General features: G+C 42.9%; 1 protein-coding gene across 2 annotated transcripts; it reads left to right on the top strand.

The window, feature by feature from the left end:
* The first annotated feature begins 1,261 nt into the window (after positions 1-1,261).
* On the top strand, positions 1,262-19,231 carry LOC133621181 (protein FAM210A-like). Of its 2 annotated transcripts, XM_061983133.2 has the most exons (5): positions 1,306-1,419; positions 5,230-5,304; positions 5,837-6,275; positions 10,641-10,752; positions 18,247-19,231. In XM_061983133.2, the coding sequence occupies exons 3-5, from the start codon at positions 5,869-5,871 to the stop codon at positions 18,559-18,561; spliced, it is 834 nt and encodes a 277-aa protein (XP_061839117.1). In that variant the 5' UTR covers positions 1,306-1,419; positions 5,230-5,304; positions 5,837-5,868; the 3' UTR covers positions 18,562-19,231. The 2 variants fall into 2 exon arrangements, with proteins under 2 accessions (XP_061839116.1, XP_061839117.1); XM_061983132.1 differs by lacking the exon at positions 5,230-5,304 and having other exon boundaries at positions 1,262-1,419.
* The last annotated feature ends 1,503 nt before the right edge of the window (positions 19,232-20,734 follow it).

The raw sequence follows: 20,734 nt of genomic DNA, 5'->3' as shown, positions 1-20,734 counted from the left end.
CCCAAAAAAAGTCTGCGGGCTATAGAGCGTTTTCTATTCGGGCTCCAGTACTATGGAATGCCCTCCCGGTAACAATTAGAGATGCTACCTCAGTAGAAGCATTTAAGTCCCATCTTAAAACTCATTTGTATACTCTAGCCTTTAAATAGCCCCCCTGTTAGACCAGTTGATCTGCCGTTTCTTTTCTTTTCTCCTCTGCTCCCCTTTTCCTTGAGGGGGGGGGGGGGGGGCACAGGTCCGGTGGCCATGGATGAAGTGCTGGCTGTCCAGAGTCGGGACCCGGGGTGGACCGCTCGCCTGTGCATCGGCTGGGAACATCTCTGCGCTGCTGACCCGTCTCCGCTCGGGATGGTGTCCTGCTGGCCCCACTATGGACTGGACTCTTACTATTATGTTGGATCCACTATGGACTGGACTCTCACAATATTATGTCAGACCCACTCGACATCCATTGCTTTCGGTCTCCCCCTAGAGGGGGGGGGGGGGGTTACCCACATATGCGGTCCTCTCCAAGGTTTCTCATAGTCATTCACATCGACGTCCCACTGGGGTGAGTTTTTCCTTGCCCTAGTGGGCTTTGTACCGAGGATGTCGTTGTGGCTTGTGCAGCCCTTTGAGACACTTGTGATTTAGGGCTATATAAATAAAGATTGATTGATTGATTGATTATCTGTTCTGATTTTCCTATGAATAAAAATGAAATAAATATCCTTCTATTTGTCGCCTCATTCCTGGTGGCTGCCGTGTGATGCAGGATGCGGCTTTCTTTTCTTTTTTTAAATTTCTGTTACATCAATACCCATGTCGTATACGTATGTTTTAATTCAATGATATAACCCGGCGTTGTTTTGTACTTTCTATATGCCATCGTTCAATAAAGGAAACAAATAAGAGAGCGTGAACCCAGAAATACTGCAAGCCAGGCCATAACTTCCTGTTTACATCGTTACGTCATAGGTTTACGTCACCTCACACATAGAACCAATCATGCGCCCTCTTCTTTGGCTTTGCGTGCGGCATCACAGCATTCTTTACAGCCATTGGCTACCGAAAGAAAACGAAAAGTAACGAGGGTTGATGCTCATTGCAGGTAAAAAAAATAAAATAAAAATATAAATCCGTTTTCTCTAGGAATGAAAGCAAAGCACACGTAAAGTTGGCCGTGACAGATATAGTATAGTACGAAGTTGTAAAATTAGAAAAACTTGGTTACAGTTACGAAGTATATAGATATATCTTATCTAGTGTTGCCTAAAAATATGACTACGAGGCAGCGATATAACACTACGTTACCCATAATGCACCGCTGTAGGTTAAACGCCACAGCGAGAAATGTGCAGCTTGACCGACATCGTGTTTGTGCATCAAGGCCTCAATAATATCAGCGACTTTGACGACCTTCAACACTAAACTGCAACCGTGAGTAAACTTGACTTTGTTCAAAGTGCATTGTCGTTTAGTTGAAAGACAAACATGCTGACGTCTGCGTCAACTGCACGTCAGCGGCTAGCTAGCAGCTAACTCAACTAGCAGCCTAAAGTCAAAAGTTGACAGCAGTTCGAGATTTGGCCTGAAATTAAACAAAACTAACAGAGAACAATACGACTTTATTTCAAAACCTTTCATTAGGAAGGTAATGCTGACTTCTTTATGTCCTGCAAAGATGAGCTATGGCCATGTGGCCCATGTACAGTAACTACATTAGACATTGTGTTGGAATGCACTTGCTAATATTAGTCTGTTTATTGTTGTGAAATGTAAATTACTTACTGGATTCATGCAACGTCATTAAGTGGAAATAGACAACACATTGCGCTTATTACTTCCCTTTACGGTAAATTAAACTTTTTTTGGTTTGGATTGCATGAAATATTCATGTACAGGGCCGTGTACCAAATGGTTTGTAAAGCAAAATAATTGTTCTCATAATAAATCATTCATTTCCAATCAATGCCTTCCAGACACGTATGACTATAAACACAAGACCTCACCTGCCTAGTGGTTAGAGTGTCCGCCCTGAGATCGGGAGGTCGTGAGTTCAAACCCCGGCCGAGTCATACCAAAGACTATAAAAATGGGATCCATTACCTCCCTGCTTGGCACTCAGCATCAAGGGTTGGAATTGGGGGTTAAATCACCAAAAATGATTCCCAGGCGTGGCCACCGCTGCTGCCCACTGCTCCCCTCACTTCCCAGGGGGTGAACGCAGATGCAGAGGACACATTTTCACACACACCTTAGTGTGTGGGACAATCATTGGTACTTTAACTTTAATATATATATATATATATGTATGTATATACAGGTAAAAGCCAGTAAATTAGAATATTTTGAAAAACTTGATTTATTTCAGTAATTGCATTCAAAGGGTGTAACTTGTACATTATATTTATTCATTGCACACAGACTGATGCATTCAAATGTTTATTTCATTTAATTTTGATGATTTGAAGTGGCAACAAATAAAAATCCAAAATTCCGTGTGTCACAAAATTAGAATATTACTTAAGGCTAATACAAAAAAGGGATTTTTAGAAATGTTGGCCAACTGAAAAGTATGAAAATGAAAAATATGAGCATGTACAATACTCAATACTTGGTTGGAGCTCCTTTTGCCTCAATTACTGCGTTAATGCGGCGTGGCATGGAGTCGATGAGTTTCTGGCACTGCTCAGGTGTTATGAGAGCCCAGGTTGCTCTGATAGTGGCTTTCAACTCTTCTGCGTTTTTGGGTCTGGCATTCTGCATCTTCCTTTTCACAATACCCCACAGATTTTCTATGGGGCTAAGGTCAGGGGAGTTGGCGGGCCAATTTAGAACAGAAATACCATGGTCCGTAAACCAGGCACGGGTAGATTTTGCGCTGTGTGCAGGCGCCAAGTCCTGTTGGAACTTGAAATCTCCATCTCCATAGAGCAGGTCAGCAGCAGGAAGCATGAAGTGCTCTAAAACTTTCTGGTAGACGGCTGCGTTGACCCTGGATCTCAGGAAACAGAGTGGACCGACACCAGCAGATGACATGGCACCCCAAACCATCACCCAACCATGCAAATTTTGCATTTCCTTTGAAAATCGAGGTCCCAGAGTCCGGAGGAAGACAGGAGAGGCACAGGATCCACGTTGCCTGAAGTCTAGTGTAAAGTTTCCACCATCAGTGATGGTTTGGGGTGCCATGTCATCTGCTGGTGTCGGTCCACTCTGTTTCCTGAGATCCAGGGTCAACGCAGCCGTCTACCAGCAAGTTTTAGAGCACTTCATGCTTCCTGCTGCTGACCTGCTCTATGGAGATGGAGATTTCAAGTTCCAACAGGACTTGGCGCCTGCACACAGCGCAAAATCTACCCGTGCCTGGTTTACGGACCATGGTATTTCTGTTCTAAATTGGCCCGCCAACTCCCCTGACCTTAGCCCCATAGAAAATCTGTGGGGTATTGTGAAAAGGAAGATGCAGAATGCCAGACCCAAAAACGCAAAAGAGTTGAAGGCCACTATCAGAGCAACCTGGGCTCTCATAACACCTGAGCAGTGCCAGAAACTCATCGACTCCATGCCACGCCGCATTAACGCAGTAATTGAGGCAAAAGGAGCTCCAACCAAGTATTGAGTATTGTACATGCTCATATTTTTCATTTTCATACTTTTCAGTTGGCCAACATTTCTAAAAATCCCTTTTTTGTATTAGCCTTAAGTAATATTCTAATTTTGTGACACACGGAATTTTGGATTTTCATTTGTTGCCACTTCAAATCATCAAAATTAAATGAAATAAACATTTGAATGCATCAGTCTGTGTGCAATGAATAAATATAATGTACAAGTTACACCTTTTGAATGCAATTACTGAAATAAATCAAGTTTTTCAAAATATTCTAATTTACTGGCTTTTACCTGTGTGTGTGTGTGTGTGTGTGTGTGTGTGTGTGTGTGTGTGTGTGTGTGTGTGTGTGTGTGTGTGTGTGTGTGTATATATATATATATATATATATATATGTATGTGTGGGAAAAAATCACAAGACTATTTAATCTCTACAGGCCTGTTTCATGAGGGGGGGTACCCTCAATCGTCAGGAGATTTTTATATATATATATATATATATATATATATATATATATTGGAATAAAACACTCTAATTTATAGGGCTGCACAATTTTGAGAAAACAACGTAATTGCTATTTTTCTCTCTAAAATTGCGGTTGCGATTTAATTTGCGATATTTATATTTTATACATAAAAATGTTAAAACTGCAAAAAAATTAAGAGTGAAGGAAGACATGTTACTTTTAGACTATCAATCAACATATTATTGTCTCAAGGTGCCACAAATTACAGCAATATGCAGTCATTTACTTTCAAAACATTTGGCTCAGAGCTTTTTTCGACATCATGCTCTTAAACTGAAGAAATAATCGATTATAAACTATATGTTTATAATTTAATCATAATATGTAATTTAAAAAATGAGGATAATCATTTAAAAGGATATTAACTTGTATTTCTCATTATTGTATAACTGTTAACCATTGTACTGTAATTAGAAGGTAAATAACTTTTGTTATTCTAAATAAATAAACAAACAAAAACATTTCTGTTAACAAAAATGCATACTTGTTTTTATTTAAAAGAAAAATGCCTAAAACATAAATTATAAATATTAAAAACTAAACTTTGTGTCAGCTTTGTGTAATAGGTGGCTAAGTATATTATTAACTACAATTTGCAATTCCGGTAGAGGTTTGTATATTTACCATTCATTGTCAATGGGGGGGAAAAAATACCAGAAAACCGGGAATTTGGGGAAAGGCAAAACATGTTTTGTGAAGAGAAGTGTGGGTGGATGGTTGAAAGGTCAGAATCGGGTGAAAATTCTTGCAAAATTTTGAGAATTTAGGGCATTGTAGAACTATGAATACGTCCATTTTTTTGATTGGGAATTTCCTGGAAATCTGGAAATTTCGGGAAAAACAGGATTTTAAAAGAATATATGTAATCCACAATTGTCCGAGATGACATACATGGGTTGGTGTTGGAATTCTTCAAAACGGTTGAAAAATGTTGACGTAGTAATAGTTTGATTTTAAATGGGTGTTTTGGAATTCCTGGAATTTCGGGAAAACCGGGAATTGGTATGAAAAATAAAATGATACTTTTGTTGTCCCAAATAAGAGGAATGTTTTGAAGGTGGACTGGTCAAAAACGGTTAAACAATGTGGACTGTGAAAACTTTCCAGGAAGAGCTGAAACTAGGGCTTCGGAAAACCGGGTATTCTGGGAATTCCTGGAAATTGGACGTTTGACTGTCCAAGGTGAGTGGAGTGTGTGGATGGTGGAACAGTTGGAATCGGTTGAGAAATGTGGGAATTGTGCAAGTTCGAGAAATGACCCGGAATTTTTTGTAATTTAGGATTTTTTTTTTTGAGGACCTCACGTTTCCCGGTCGAGCCGAACGTTTTGATACTTGAGCGGTTCTGATGGGATGAAAACCATGGGCTGTGGAGCGCACCAAAGTTTTGCGGCGGAATAATATTAATAAGTAGATGATTTTTTTTGGTGTAGAATTTTCTAGGTGGGAATGCTAGGAATCATTAGTTGGAAAATTTCATATTATTCTAGTTTCATTCGGATTTTTGCTCTCTTTTCTTACATTTTTACTGTAACATTTTTTTACGACAATATGCTGCGGACCAACAAAGCTCGATCTGCGTACCTTAATTAGCCCCCGAGCCGCACTTTGGACACAAGTGTTCTATAGCTATTGTTTTATGTGCTAAAGTGTAGCTCTATTCACTCCTCCTTGCAATATTAATAGTCTGTTTTGTCTTTGCTTTGCATCCACAGTTTTGGTGAGGGTGACCAGGGAAAGAGACAAGATGGCGTCATTGCAGGGCGTCCTCCCACGTGGCACGTTACAAAGAGTGTCAGTGGTGCGGCGATTATTAGCGAGTGCTGCCGTCCATCGTTCGCCGCCGTCGCTTTGCTTCCGACAGCGCCCCACGCATCGTGATGGCTGGCAGCCATTCTCCACGTCGTCGCCCAGCTTGGCAGCACAGCAGCCAAAACCCCAGCCTTCCGAGGCGGGAACGCAATCCAGCTCTTCCCCTCAAGCACCGTCAGATCAACAGGAGACCGTCGAGGAGGTAGACCCTTTGCAGGACAAGACCATCGGCCTCGTTCAGAGGTTCAAGAAGACCTTCAAACAGTATGGCAAGGTGATGATCCCTGTGCATCTCCTCACATCCTCCATGTGGTTTGGAACCTTCTACTATGCTGCTATGAAGTAAGCCTGCCACACCCACTTCCTGCCTCAGTGTTTGACACTAATGCTTTCCTTCACCTTCACAATGACTCTCTTGTTTATGATGCTTGCTCTGTGCGTTTGTCCAAATATCGGTAAGCCACACCCCCACACGGATGCAGGTCAATTGTTTGTGTAACTGTGACCATGGATTCTCCGATCCGTTGTCATTTGGAATAACAGATACCAGAGCAGTTGATTAGCATCAATGTTGTTCATTTCATTCTTATCGTTATTTACCAACAAACTGCTTTGGATTAACAAGTCAAGATAACAAGCAGATGTTAAAGCTCGGAATAGCTTGTTGTATCAAATACCGTAAATTCCGCTACTTAGTCCCTACACTTTGAACGATCGGGTGCGGATAATTTATGAATTTTTCTTCAGTGACGGCCAGAATATAAAAAGTTTTCCAAAAAACAAGCAAACACACTGAGAATGTGTTTTATTGTTTCTGCTATGGCGCCATCTTTTGGTGAATCCGCCCCCTGCAGGTTCGTCAGTGTCCTTCCATTTAGTGCTTTCAGCCACAATTAGAGTGCTGTTCAGTCTTCAAGCCGTCTATAGCGTTTCTACTCGTATGGATTCTTCATTCATCATTTAAAGCAACGTTTGTAAGTTTTACAATATAACTAAAACAATACATACTAGAGATGCGCGGTTTGCGGGCACAACCGCGGAGTCCGCGGATTATCCGCGGATCGGGCGGATGAAATTTAAAAAAATTAGATTTTATCCGCGGGTCGGGTCGGGCGGTTGAAATAGAAAAAATTAGATTTTAAATAGATTCAGGCGGGTGGCAGTTAAACCAATTGGGAAATATATATACATAGTTAAATGTTGTTACCCACATACGAAAAACGAGCAGGCACCTGCTGCATATGCCACAACAGAAAAAAAAAAAAAAAAAGAGATGGACACTTTTACGGAGCGGAGAAGGCCCCCGACCGAGGGCCCCACCGGGAGCCGTAGCTGAGGCAATCCGCGAGAAGGGCCCGACGCACGTCCAGGGTCACCACCGCGCCCACCGCACCGACACCCCGCCTCGTCCGCCTTCGCCGCGGCCGGCGTCACGCGCAGCAGGTAAGCAGCTTACCTGCCCGCCACTCCCGTGGCCGGGGGCTCGTAACAGGGGTCACTCCGCGCGCTCCGCCCGCGCAGCTTACCTGCCCGCCACCCCTGTTGCCAGGGGCGCGTAACAGGGGTCACTCCGCGCGCATTGCGCTCACGAAAGGGGTGGGGCTCACCCTGGTTGATATAGACAGCAGCTAGGACGGTGGCCATGGACGTCGGAACCCGCTAAGGAGTGTGTAACAACCCACCTGCCGAATCAACTAGCCCTGAAAATGGATGGCGCTGGAGCGTTGGGCCCATACCCGGCCGTCGCCGGCAGCGAGACGCGCTTGGAGGTGTGCTCAGCGCGGCTCCCATATGATTGCGCACTGATGTGCGTCTGGGTCGTGACAGCGTGGCACGCGAATGTCTGTGCTGCATTGGATCAGTCTCCTTTCTTTAACAGGCAAAAGCTTTATAACCTCACTAATGCCTTGCATCGTCTATATTAGATATATAACAACGGGCGGGTGCGGGCGGATGGCGGGCGGATGCGGTTCTGATCAAATGTTAGATCGGGTGGATTGCGGATGGTTGACGACTTTCTGATGCGGTTGCGGATGAAATAATTGCCTATACGCGCATCTCTAATACATACCCATGTGTGTTGTCTGTATGGGGTATTTTCATGCATATTTGTGCGTGCTATAATAATGTTATCAAGATAGCGAGCAAAGTTTTCCTGACCGCTTATTGTGATCAGAGTTTTGAGACGATAAATACTCACGTTTTTTAATGAACGTGAGTATACTTGTTAGGGATGTCCCGATACAACTTTTTCACTTCCGATACGATACCGATATTGTAGCCTTGAGTATTGGTCGATACCGATATCAATACGATACGATATAGGCACGAATCATACATATATTTATTCTTTATTTTGTTGTTGGAAAAGCCTTGATAAAGTGATGTTACTGTTACTGATGTTGTAGTGTTAAAACAGAAAACAATAGTCATCAAGAGTAGGTATAGGAAAAACTGACCCATTTATTATTAACCAATTGGTTACATATATGTTAACCTTCAAAATAAGAGTATTATCTCAACAAATCCAATAAAAACAAAATGTGATATTTAAAGTGCAAAATAACCACTAATACCAACATAATTATACAATAGAATAGAATAAATTAAAAATAAATTAGAAGACCCTGAAAAATAACCTAAATAAATCCAAATTAAAAAAATAAAAAAAACGTTTTAAAGTGCAAACAATTCAAGTTTACTTCAGTTATTTTTTTACTGTCAGCATATGTTGGATTGTATAGTTTTGTCTACAATGTAGTGGCGGCTAGGAATAATGTAGCGAGGTTCGATGTGCTCCATTAAGCGTTTAAACCCGACATTACTCACCACCGACAGGGGCTGGTCATCAAGCACAATAAACTGGGCTATCTTTTCTGTTATGGCCATTGCCTTTTTGCTGTCCCGTGGTAGTTTGTCACGTCTTGCAAAGCTTTCGGCCAGCGTGGGTTGCTGAAGCGAGCCAGAGGTTTGTTGCTTCGCCTTGCTGCTCTCGCGAAAATCCTCATGTTCTTTTTTGTGGTGTTTTTTCAAATGTGCGATGAGGTTGCTTGTATTGAACCTTCCCGGTTCTGTCCCTCCACGGGACTCTTGCGCCTGGCAAATGTTGCATTTAGCGGCAACGTCTTTGTCCGAGTTTAGGGTAAAATACTTCCACACAGCCGACATCACTACTCTTTGCTGCAAGCACACGCGTTGTCGTTGTTGTGATCACGTGGGCTGTGCATGCTGGATCAGAGACGCTCTTCTTCCGCGCCCGGCACCAACGTTAATTAAGGGGCATTGCCGCCACCTACTGTGTTGGAGTGTGATCAAACCAGAGTCACCTATTATAGACGTGCTGCAGCGGTAAATGGACAGCTTATATCGGAGCGCTTATATCGGAGTTTTTAGATTCCATCCATCCATCCACCCATCCATCTTCTTCCGCTTATCCGAGGTCGGGTCGCGGGGGCAGCAGCCTAAGCAGGGAAGCCCAGACTTCCCTCTCCCCAGCCACTTCGTCCAGCTCTTCCTGTGGGACCCCGAGGCGTTCCCAGGCCAGCCGGGAGACATAGCCTTCCCAACGTGTCCTGGGTCTTCCCCGCGGCCTCCTACCGGTCGGACGTGCCCTAAACACCTCCCTAGGGAGGCGTTCGGGTGGCATCCTGACCAGATGCCCGAACCACCTCATCTGGCTCCTCTCGATGTGGAGGAGCAGCGGCTTTACTTTGAGCTCCCCCCGGATGGCAGAGCTTCTCACCCTATCTCTAAGGGAGAGCCCCGCCACCCGGCGGAGGAAACTCATTTCGGCCGCTTGTACCCGTGATCTTGTCTTTTCGGTCATAACCCAAAGCTCATGACCATAGGTGAGGATGGGAACGTAGATCGACCGGTAAATTGAGAGCTTTGCCTTCCGGCTCAGCTCCTTCTTCACCACAACGGATCGATACAGCGTCCGCATTACTGAAGACGCCGCACCGATCCGCCTGTCGATCTCACGATCCACTCTTCCCTCACTCGTGAACAAGACTCCGAGGTACTTGAACTCCTCCACTTGGGGCAAGATCTCCTCCCCAACCCAAAAATAGGTTTTTAGATTCAGTCCGATAAAATCCGATATTCACTTTTTTGGCTAATATCGGACTGATTTACGATATCAATATCGGATCGGGACCTCCCTAATACTTGTGTTGTTAATCGTGATTGCAATGAAATAAAAATAATCGGAATTATTATTTTTGCCCTAATCGTCCACTCTTGGTTGCCAGTAGTTGGTGCAACTAAAACAATTTTTATCATTGCCAACTACTAGTTATTGTAACCCAATCGGTTTTGTTAGTTATAGAAATATTAAGCCAACTGGTTATCTTCAACACAAAATACAATCAGAGATTTTTTTGGACAACTTTTGGTAATGATTTCAAATGAATGATTGGCAATATACGTGTCATTTTGGCCAACCAAGTGCTGCATGGAGGATTGGGAGCACGGTTTAGGAATTCTGCCCGGAGGACCATTTTGACCATGGCCGTGTTTGCACCGGAGACCAGCTGCTGGCTCTCTGTGTGGAGACATGTGGAGGAAGAGACCGGGCTGTTTTTGTTTTTGCCCTGCAACCACCTCATTTCCCCACTGCGGGATGAATAAAGTTTATCTATCCTATATCAGAAGGTTTGCGTTCGTGCGCTCTATTGAAAATAATTCCCAATGGCATTTTTTCTGCAGAGGAGTAAATGTGATTCCGTTCCTGGAGCTGATCGGAGTACCAGAATTCCTTGTTGGACTTTTGAAAGAATCTTCCAGTGGTTACGCTCTGACTGCTTACGCCATGTACAAGGTAGGTGTGCAGGATTACTGCATATACACCATATTAGTGATATCAATTTGTCCAGCATGTGCCGCATTCTTGCAAGCGGCTAATGTCCCTCCACAGTTCAAAGCCACTTCTAATGCTCGCCTGCATGGCGGAAAATAAAGTAAGTTTCTTATACGTATCCTCCGCGCAGGACAAGGAATACCCTAATATACTGTATATACTACACACTAGGGCTGTGAGTCTTTGAGCATCACACTCAAAGCAATTATTGATTGAAAATCAATACTTTTTTAATAACATTGGGTGCCAGTTCTGTAATTAACTTAATTCCTCCAAAAAATAGATAAACAGCTCTGATCAATTTCTATATTACTTAAAACAAAACTGGTTTTGTTTGGTAAAATTCTACCCAAACATTTAATAAAGTGGATGGACACGCCAGATTTGGGGGTGGGGGGAAATATACATACATATATATATATATAGTCGATTAAGACTTGTTACAAATAAGAATCGCGGTTCAGTCGAAAAACGTTTTTTTTGTCACCCCTGCTACACACCGTAGGATAAGGTAATTGCAAGTTCAAGCCCTTGAATGTAAACACAATTGGGTTGATGGACACAAATATGGACATTAACAGTGCCAAGTAGAGGATCAGTATATGGTCAATACTGCAGTGTTTAGATAGATATTTGTTTTGTTATCAAATAAATCTTTTTGGCATTGTCATACCTGCCAACTACTCCGGTTTTCCCGTAATTAGTACGGTTTTCATCAACCTATTCCGGGTTACGGTTGCGGTGATAAAAAATGTTTTTTCATTAATTAAAAAAAAATTGTTTTTTTAAAGTTTTATTCACGAAATCGCGTAACAACAATGACAATCGACACTGCTTCCCGTAACTTCCTATCGAGCCATTCCGAATGCCATGCGCGAGGCTATTTATAGCACCGCTGCCAAGCACGAGGCACCAGTTGCCATTGTTTCCAAACGAGCGAACGATCATGGAATCAGCCGGAGAAAAATCGCAAACGAGTCTTAAACCGAAAAGAAAACTGCAGTCATTCCGTGAAGAATATTCAAAAGCCTATCCGGGAATAATTATCCGTTCCAAAAAGGGTGAAAACTACGCGAATTGCACCTTGTGCAGACAAGATTTTTCGATCGGACACGGAGGAATTAGCGATGTAAAAGACCACGTTGGGACAAAAAAACACAAGTCTAATGCCGTTGCTAGCGATACAAGTGGAAAACTTTCAACGTTTTTCGTCGCCCAAACAGATTCTTTGGATGTGATGAATGCCAAAGTTTTATAAATAAAATTTGGATTTTAGCCACAAAAAGGTAATGACACCAATGTTATCTATTGGAATTGTTTAGTACTGTTATACTGTTAAAAGTGTTTATACTATTTATGCTTTCAAGTCCAAGTTGAAGAAATCTTGTTAAATGTTGACATCATAACTACCAAAATACAGAAGTATGTCCTTAATATTTTTGCAGTGCTATTTCTGTTGAAAAGTTAAAATGATTACATTAGAGATGTGATGTGCCACTTTTCAAGTGTCTGATGGCTTAAATTAATTTTCATTAACTTTTCATATTTTGAATTCTTTTGAAAGGCTTACAAAAAAACTACATTTGAATTGTAATTCCATGCTATTGACAGGACTATTAATTTTAATGAAGTTAGCTTACCATGTTTACAGTATGATAATTGTGATAGAAATGTGAATTTTAGGCACAGAATATTTTTTACAATTGAACAAGGCAGTAGATTATACAAGCTTGGACAGAAAGTTAATAATGACACCAATTTTTTTTTTAATGGAATTGTTTAGTACTGTTTTACCATTTGTTTACTGTAAAAAGTGTTTATACTGTTTATACTTTCAATTAACAAATTGAAGTCTTGTGAAAGGTTGACAGGATAACTGGCATTAACTGTCAAAATAATTTCAAACTATTGAAGTTAGCTTACAGAATAAACATGTCAATCAACCCATATGATTTTTGCTGTAATATTTTTGTTTTGAAAAGTCACTGTGACTGATAGAAAAGTGATGGTTTTAGCAACATTTTAACCTGTCTGAATGCTAATAATCATTTTGCGTCGGGGGGCGAAGCCTGAACCCCCCACCAGGACTTTGTCCTGGACCTACCGGGGCCTGCGGCCCCTGGACCCTGGCTACTAGGTTTTTCTGATTTCAAAAGTTGGCAGGTATGCATTGTTGTTTACAAAGTCAGGAGATGAGTGCCTGGACACAGGAGGGGTTGTAACCTAAGGATTTCAATCACAGCCAATAGAACAGTGGTTCTTAACCTTGTTGGAGGTACCGAACCCCACCAGTTTCATAAGAGCATTCACCGAACCCTTCTCTAGTGAAAAATAGAATGGTTTTTTTTTTTTTTCAAATTCAAGACAAAGTTATATGTTTTTGGTAACACTTTAGTATGGGGAATATATTCTAAGTAACAAAGACTTAATTTAGAGTTTTTTGGACACTAGGGGAACATATTCTAAGTAACAAAGACTTAATTTAGAGTTATTTGGTTAGGGTTAGGGCCAGGGTTAGAGGGTTAAAGTTAAAGTACCAATGATTGTCACACACACACACACTAGATGTGGTGAAATTTGTCCTCTGCATTTGACCCATCCCCTTGTTCACCCCCTGGTTATAGGGTTATAATAAGGCCATGCATTAATAAGTACTTAATAATGACTAGTTAAGAGCCAATATGTTACTAATTTGCATGTTAACAAACAACTAATTAATGGTGAATATGTTCCCCATACTAAAGTGTTACCATGTTTTTTTACTGGTGCATAAAATGAACCGTGTGAAGTAGAGATGCGCGGTTTGCGGGCACAACCGCGGAGTCCGCGGATTATCCGCGGATCGGGCGGATGAAATAAAAAAAAATTAGATTTTATCGTCGGGTCGGGTGGTTGGAATAAAAAAAAAATTAGATTTTAAATAGATTCAGGCGGGTGGCAGTTAAACCAATTCGGAAATATATATACATAGTTAAATGTTGTTACCCACATACGAAAAACGAGCAGGCACCTGCTGCATATGCCACAACAGAAAAAAAAAAGAAAAGAGATTGACACTTTTACGGAGCGGAGAAGGGACGCCTCGCCGGGGTCCGGGACCGAGGCCCCTTCCCCCGAGAGGGCCCCACCGGGAGCCGTAGCTGAGGCGATCCGCGAGAAGGGCCCGACGCACGTCCAGGGTCACCACCGCGCCCACCGCACCGACACCCCGCCTCGTCCGCCTTCGCCGCGGCCAGCGTCACGCGCAGCAGGTAAGCAGCTTACCTGCCCGCCACCCCCGTGGCCGGGGGCTCGTAACAGGGGTCACTCCGCGCGCGCAGCTTACCTGCCCGCCACCCCTGTTGCCGGGGGCGCGTAACAGGGGTCACTCCGCGCGCAGTGCACTCACGAAAGGGGTGGGGCTCACCCTGGTTGATATAGACAGCAGGACGGTGGCCATGGAAGTCGGAACCCGCTAAGGAGTGTGTAACAACCCACCTGCCGAATCAACTAGCCCTGAAAATGGATGGCGCTGGAGCGTTGGGCCCATACCCGGCCGTCGCCGGCAGCGAGACGCGCTTGGAGGTGCGCTCAGCGCGGCTCCCATATGATTGCGCACTGGTGTGCGTCTGGGTCGTGACAGCGTGGCACGCGAATGTCTGTACTGCATTGGATCAGTCTCCTTTCTTTAACAGGCAAAAGCTTTATAACCTCACTAATGCCTTGCATCGTCTATATTAGATATATAACAACGGGCGGGTGCGGGCGGGTGCGGTTCTGATCAAATGTTACATCGGGTGGATGGCGGATGGTTGACGACTTTCTGATGCGGTTGCGGATGAAATAATTGCCTATCCGCGCATCTCTAGTGTGAAGTGAAGTGAATTATATTTATATAGCGCTTTTCTCTAGTGACTCAAAGCGCTTTACATAGTGAAAACCCAATATCTAAGTTATATTTAAACCAGTGTGGGTGGCACTGGGAGCAGGTGGGTAAAGTGTCTTGCCCAAGGACACAACGGCAGTGACTAGGATGTCGGAAGCGGGGATCGAACCTGCAACCCTCAGTACCCCAATACCGTGCATGAACATCACCTTGTTCAAAGAGCAAAACCAACACAGTGCATAAACTCACAACAAATTACACACCTGCAAATCAGTCTGACTTCTGCTGTTGCCGTATCCGTAATACGCAGATAGGGAGAAGTTTTTATTTACACGATGATTCGGGTGTGTTTTGACCTCCACCGAACCCCTGAGCCCGACTCACCGAACCCCTAGGGTTCGATCGAACCCAGGTTAAGAACCAGTGCAATAGAAACAATAGACCGTAATTATTCAATTGACATTGTTACTTCATAAACCTGTAGCATTTGTGATCAAAAATGGATTCATTCAATGATGACAATTTGTGGTATCGCCCCAAAGTAATGTCAAGTATGAAAACAAGAGAAGAAGAGTTATTACATGTTGATGCAAGTGTAGATAGACCATGTTACAACAGGAAGTTACCAAATATTAACAAGTAGATTAATATGGGAGATTATGTAATATGTTGCTGCATATGTCAACAGCCAAAAAAGGAGCCTTTCTTACTCGTTCTGAAATGTTTCTATTATCTTTTATATACCAAATAGAATATTGTGTCTCTTGGTTTTATGTAATCGCACTAATTAAAACCCCAATGTCGATTAATAGTGCAGCCCGAGTCCCGTTTATATTTGAACCCATACGGTATCGAATCCAAAATATGGAAATTCAAGGATTAGGTGCATTTTCAAACAGCTACAATTATGTACAGAGCAAACTATAACCTTCTAGCCAAGAATGCACAACAATTCTTCTCAACAAAATCCACGTACAACACTTAAATCCTTAGGATAACAGTATGTGGGGATGCATTAAACAAAGAAATCAAACAAAGTACTAATATGATCCACTTTAAGAGACTGTTCAAACTACAAGTGTTTACAAAGTACAAGGAAGAAGACATTTGATCAACATCTTGATCGTAATTTAAATTAGTTATTAATCTTATATGTGAATCGTGGCACGTAAATACATTAATTTAAACTGTTACAATTTGAAAATAAGGAAGAAATAAATGTATTAGAAGTTGTTATGAAGTCGAAGGGGTTAGGATTAAATAAACTTTGCTTCTTCCTACTCCTTTTCGCACATGTTGTAAAGAGAAATGGAAATGTGTAATATGTGATTGTGGAAGACCCTTGCTTCCGGGTGAGTTCTCAGGACCATCAACGGACGACATCGTCGGGAGCAGGTTTAGACTTCTTTATTTTTCAATATAAGAAAGTCTTTTGCTGGCCGCTTTTCAGCTCCGGCTCCACCTGCTGCTCGATCCGCCTCCCGCTTTTCAGCCAGCCGCGTCTCCGTCTTCGTCGTCTCGCTCTCGCTGTGGACTGTGCTCCGCGTCTTGCCTCTGGCTCTCCACCTCTCCTCTCGTCTCTCTCGGCTGTCACGCTTTTATACACAGACAGATTATCTGATTGTGCCCAGCTGCCCGACCCACGCACCTGTAGTCCATTTGGACACGGGTCTGCAGGCCACGCCTCCCCGCTGCCATCTTGGAGGGGGCCCCGGTGTCGGACCGACGGGCCCGCCTCTCCACAGTGATGTAACTTGCTGACATGCAAACAGAAATACAAATTTGAATAGTTTATGATAGTAAACTTTTTTTTTTATTGAAACCTTTAAAATTGAGCTGACTGTAATAACCGCTATCCAGTTGTTACGTCTTTTCATTTCTGAGTCTCAATAACAGGTGCAAGTCCAAGACATTGGATGGCTGTAGTGTATACATTGGGTTTTAGTGAGTTTTTGTCTCATCCCGCACTTAAAGCGTGAGTGAAGAATGCACCGTTGACCTGATTAGTACAAAAGAGAAAGATGATACAGTATTTTCTGCTCACAGATGCTACCTGGTGGTTGTTTGAGCACACTGCAGCTAGTCCTGGATCGTCCCACTCTTTTATGCTTCAGTAACATGCAGGATTCTCACAGGGATGAGGCAAAAATACAACCTTACTTACTGTAGTTATTAGTGCCTTTGCTAGTCAGTTCAGTCTTTGCTGCCTAGTCGTTTATTACGCCCTAAAAAGTGTTAATACTAGGGATACTAGGCAATCAGTATTTCAAGATATCAATTGGTAACTGTTGACGTGACAGCATTGTCACAGTCAGAAGTACACGAAAGGAGGGTTGATCGATCCATCCATTTTAAAATAATTGTCACAAAGCTTAGCCCCGATGCGAAGCAAAATATATGTATAAGAATAATAACAAAAAGAGCATTTAGAAAGGAGTGGGCAAAAACTACCTAAAGATGCACACTCATGGTGTGAGAAAACAGAACTAGGACACAGAAGGTGTGAGAGATACCAGGCAACACGACACAGTTATCCTCGGACCGAGTCACAGGGAAGGAGAAGCGTGAGTGGAGCCAAAGCACGGCTGGAAGGGTGAATCATCAGGCAATCTACTGGCGCCGAGTGAAGGGACTGGAGAGCTCAAGTAGTCGGAAGGAGATGAGCATCAGGTGGGCGGGCAGGTGGCCACGTTCCTTGACTCAGAAACCAGGCACTGCAACAAAAAGAAGAGCTGCCAGATCATGACAATAATGTCAGAATATGGAATACTAGAGTGATACGATAGATTTTTTATTTTCTTAAAATGATTATTGTTTATTTGTTAATGTTTATAAATAAGTCTTTAGACACAGGAAGACTCTGAGGGCAAAAAACAAATTAATTAAAAGAGTAATAGATTTAGTCTGAGTTTTGTTCTTAGGTACGGTTTCCGGTACTTTTTTGGCAAAATCAATAATACACAAGACACATTAGCATCTTCCACCATGAAGAATTAGCATGTTACAATCATGGATAAACGCTCGATCTTCATTTGTGAACATCTTAGCACAGAGTGATAGATCTACAGGAAGTGATAGATCTATACACGCACGTGTCCACAGGAAGTGATAGGACAGTGACATGGTACCTTGTATGTATCATTCTACTACAGTACGCTGCTTATTAGCTGTAGTTTGTTGTTGTTGTTGTTGTTGCTACGGTCTTGTTCGCCTCGTAAAAAGTTGCATTTCTCGCACTGCTTTGTTTTCAGATGCAGGAATACATTTGGTGTGCTGCCACCTTTTTTGAACAAACTTTGCAGCGTGCAGTGACTTGTTTCACGCCTGTTGCCGCAAATCTAAACCACTTTGTTTTCTTCAGAACAAACATCTCGTTAGTGCGAGCATTAGCCATGTTTTGCTACTCGTGTGAATCTGGTTTCACAGTGTGTATTTTTAGAAAATACGTGATGATAATGATGACCGTGATCATTTTGTCATAATAAGTATGGTATAAAATGTTCATACGGTTCCATCCTAAGTCATAAGTAATGTTTTCTAAACCCAATAAATTCAATAATTCAACACTAATAATCCGTCTTTGTCCTCAGATTGCCACGCCTGCCAGATACACGGTGACTTTGGGCGGCACGTCTCTGTCTGTGCAGTACCTTCGAAAGCACGGATACTTGTCCACCCCGCCGCCAGTCAAAGACTACATCCAGGACAAGATGGAAGAGACCAAGGAGAAACTGTCAGAAAAGATGGAGGAGACCAAGGAGAGGTTTTCGGAGAAAATTGAAGTAACCAAGGGGCGCTTCTCTGAGAAGATGGAGGAGACTAAGGACAAGCTGTCAGAGAAGATACAGGAAACCAAAGACAGAGTATCGGACAAAAAATCATTTTTCAGTAAAAAAAAAGATTAGAAGTAGTAATTAGGTGGCGCTTAATGAACGATGCGTTTCAGGTGTAACAAGACGAGTGATTTGGCGACACCTCTGTCTGGTAAGTCTTTGTCCTGAAATTTCACCCACTTCTGGCTCTTTACAAATTCATGTACTAATTGTCCGCACACTATTGTGCCACACACACTGTACACCTATACGCTACTTGTAGCTTCTTTGTAGCTCCGCCTCCTCACTTCACATCACCCCATCCCAACGTGGACTCTGCCAGACCAACAATGTCTGATCTCGGTGTCGGTTCAGACATTCTGTTCCGACATTTTGTTAGCACGTGCTCGTGCATGTTTGTGGCCCCGCAAACGGAGAGAAACATGAAACAGACAGTGGGTGCTCTGCGCAAAAACAACTTGAAGCTAACGATCATACAACAGCATGTACTGTATGTGCGGACCCCTCGGGCCTTTCTGAAGGCTGGCTATCACCTTGTGTCTTCTGTAACGTCCACCTGAAAATATCACTTTTTTTAACGTATTTTTATCTGTTAGCCAAAGCTAATTTATGCCAGTGGGGCTCGGACCTGATGTATTTAACAGAAAGTGACGATCTAATAATGATGTCAACATGCATGGAATAGAAACGCCTGTTGATGGGGCGCTACAGATCAATAAACCAAGGAGTGAATCAGCAGAAAGTGTGTCCTGTCTTATCAACTTCCTCAGGACAATACTGCGTTCATATTTTCATAACTGGGAAAGCAAATGTTTTTTTGTTCACTCGTCTTTACAGTTTTCACTCTTAGCTCTAAGCGAAGGCGGTCACACTCCCTCCCTCTCCGTATCTGCCCTGCTTGCCTCTTTGTCTTGTCTTGTTTAACATTCTTGTAGCCTCTTTATGCACTGCTCTCCAAAATCTAAACAATGGAATTGATCAATCGACCTCTCAACAAAATTGACAAGATCTCGGGTTTGGGGGAACCTGCCTGTCCTGATGGAACGGTTGTTGCTGGATGCACAATGGACTCTTTGGAGATGAGTGCCGCGTGTCTGGCGACCCTTCAGTCGAGGACGTTGAAGATATCTACGTATTGGGAATCATGATAACAGGACATCTGCTGATTGAAATAAGCGTTGCCCCGGTGTATTAACAAACTGCAAGATGCTGGCAGCTGTTCAAGGTACCCCAAAGCTGCCACAAATGATTGGAGGATGCAGGCAGAGTGTGGGCACTCAGACTTTCGTTGTTTCTGAACTAAATCGCAAACGGGATAACATCTTGGAAAAGCTGTCTGCTCTCTAAAGCAAACCATAATTAATTTGAGAACCAGAAACAGGCATTTGTAGTGCAAAGTTTATATTAGTTTTTGCTCGAATGCAAACATTCTAATCTGGATTGTTTCCACTGGCTGCAAGCGACCTGGCAAGGTCGTTACTTTGAGACCCTCCTCGAGGACAGTGCAGCGTAGACGCAACAAACTCCTTCCCTGTCAGCAACACCTGGGAAGTTGAACTCTGTTCGCCGCGCCTGCAGAGCAACTCCAGGCCTACAGACATAACACACACGCACACCACATAGACCATGAATACATGTGCACACATTCCCCCACCCTGACCCCACTTCTTTGCCACCGCTGAACTCCTTAGGAGCAACGGACGGCTGGAGCAGCACCAAAGGGCTGCAGAATCGCCATCAGTGGCATCCCCCTCCCCTACTGATGCAAGACTCATGGTTTCTGTGTCGTAACATATTTGTGTGCTTATCGTGGCGCTCAAGTTTTTTTTTTTTTGCTTGCGCCCAGACTAAGGCCCTCATAGGAGGCCAGTTTGGCATTGATTTTTCTTTGTTCTACTCCTCTCCTCAGCATCCTCCTTTTTCTCGCCTTTTACAGGGCGCCGTAGGTGGCATCCCATCAGTGTTCCTGTTCCGTCACCCTGCGCAACGTAAGTCTGTTCTTTAAGGGCTTTGTGCTGAAACAAACATTTTGTTGTACTTTTGGAATGACAACATAATTAGTGCTGTTAAGAGATGAACCCCCTCAGTGTAGATTTGAGAATGAGTTGTCCGTTGATGTACAATTATGCTGTACTTTTGGCCAGAACTTTGTGTGTTACTCCAAATGGAGGCAAAATACCAACAAAAAAAAAGTGCAGTTACCCCTTTAAGCAGGTATTTGTACATTGATCGATAATTGCAGCCA

The sequence above is a fragment of the Nerophis lumbriciformis genome, linkage group LG21 (genome assembly GCF_033978685.3).
Source record: "Nerophis lumbriciformis linkage group LG21, RoL_Nlum_v2.1, whole genome shotgun sequence".
Taxonomy (NCBI): domain Eukaryota; kingdom Metazoa; phylum Chordata; class Actinopteri; order Syngnathiformes; family Syngnathidae; genus Nerophis; species Nerophis lumbriciformis.
Note: the sequence above shows the minus strand (reverse complement) of the source record. Positions and strands in the feature narration are given on the sequence as shown.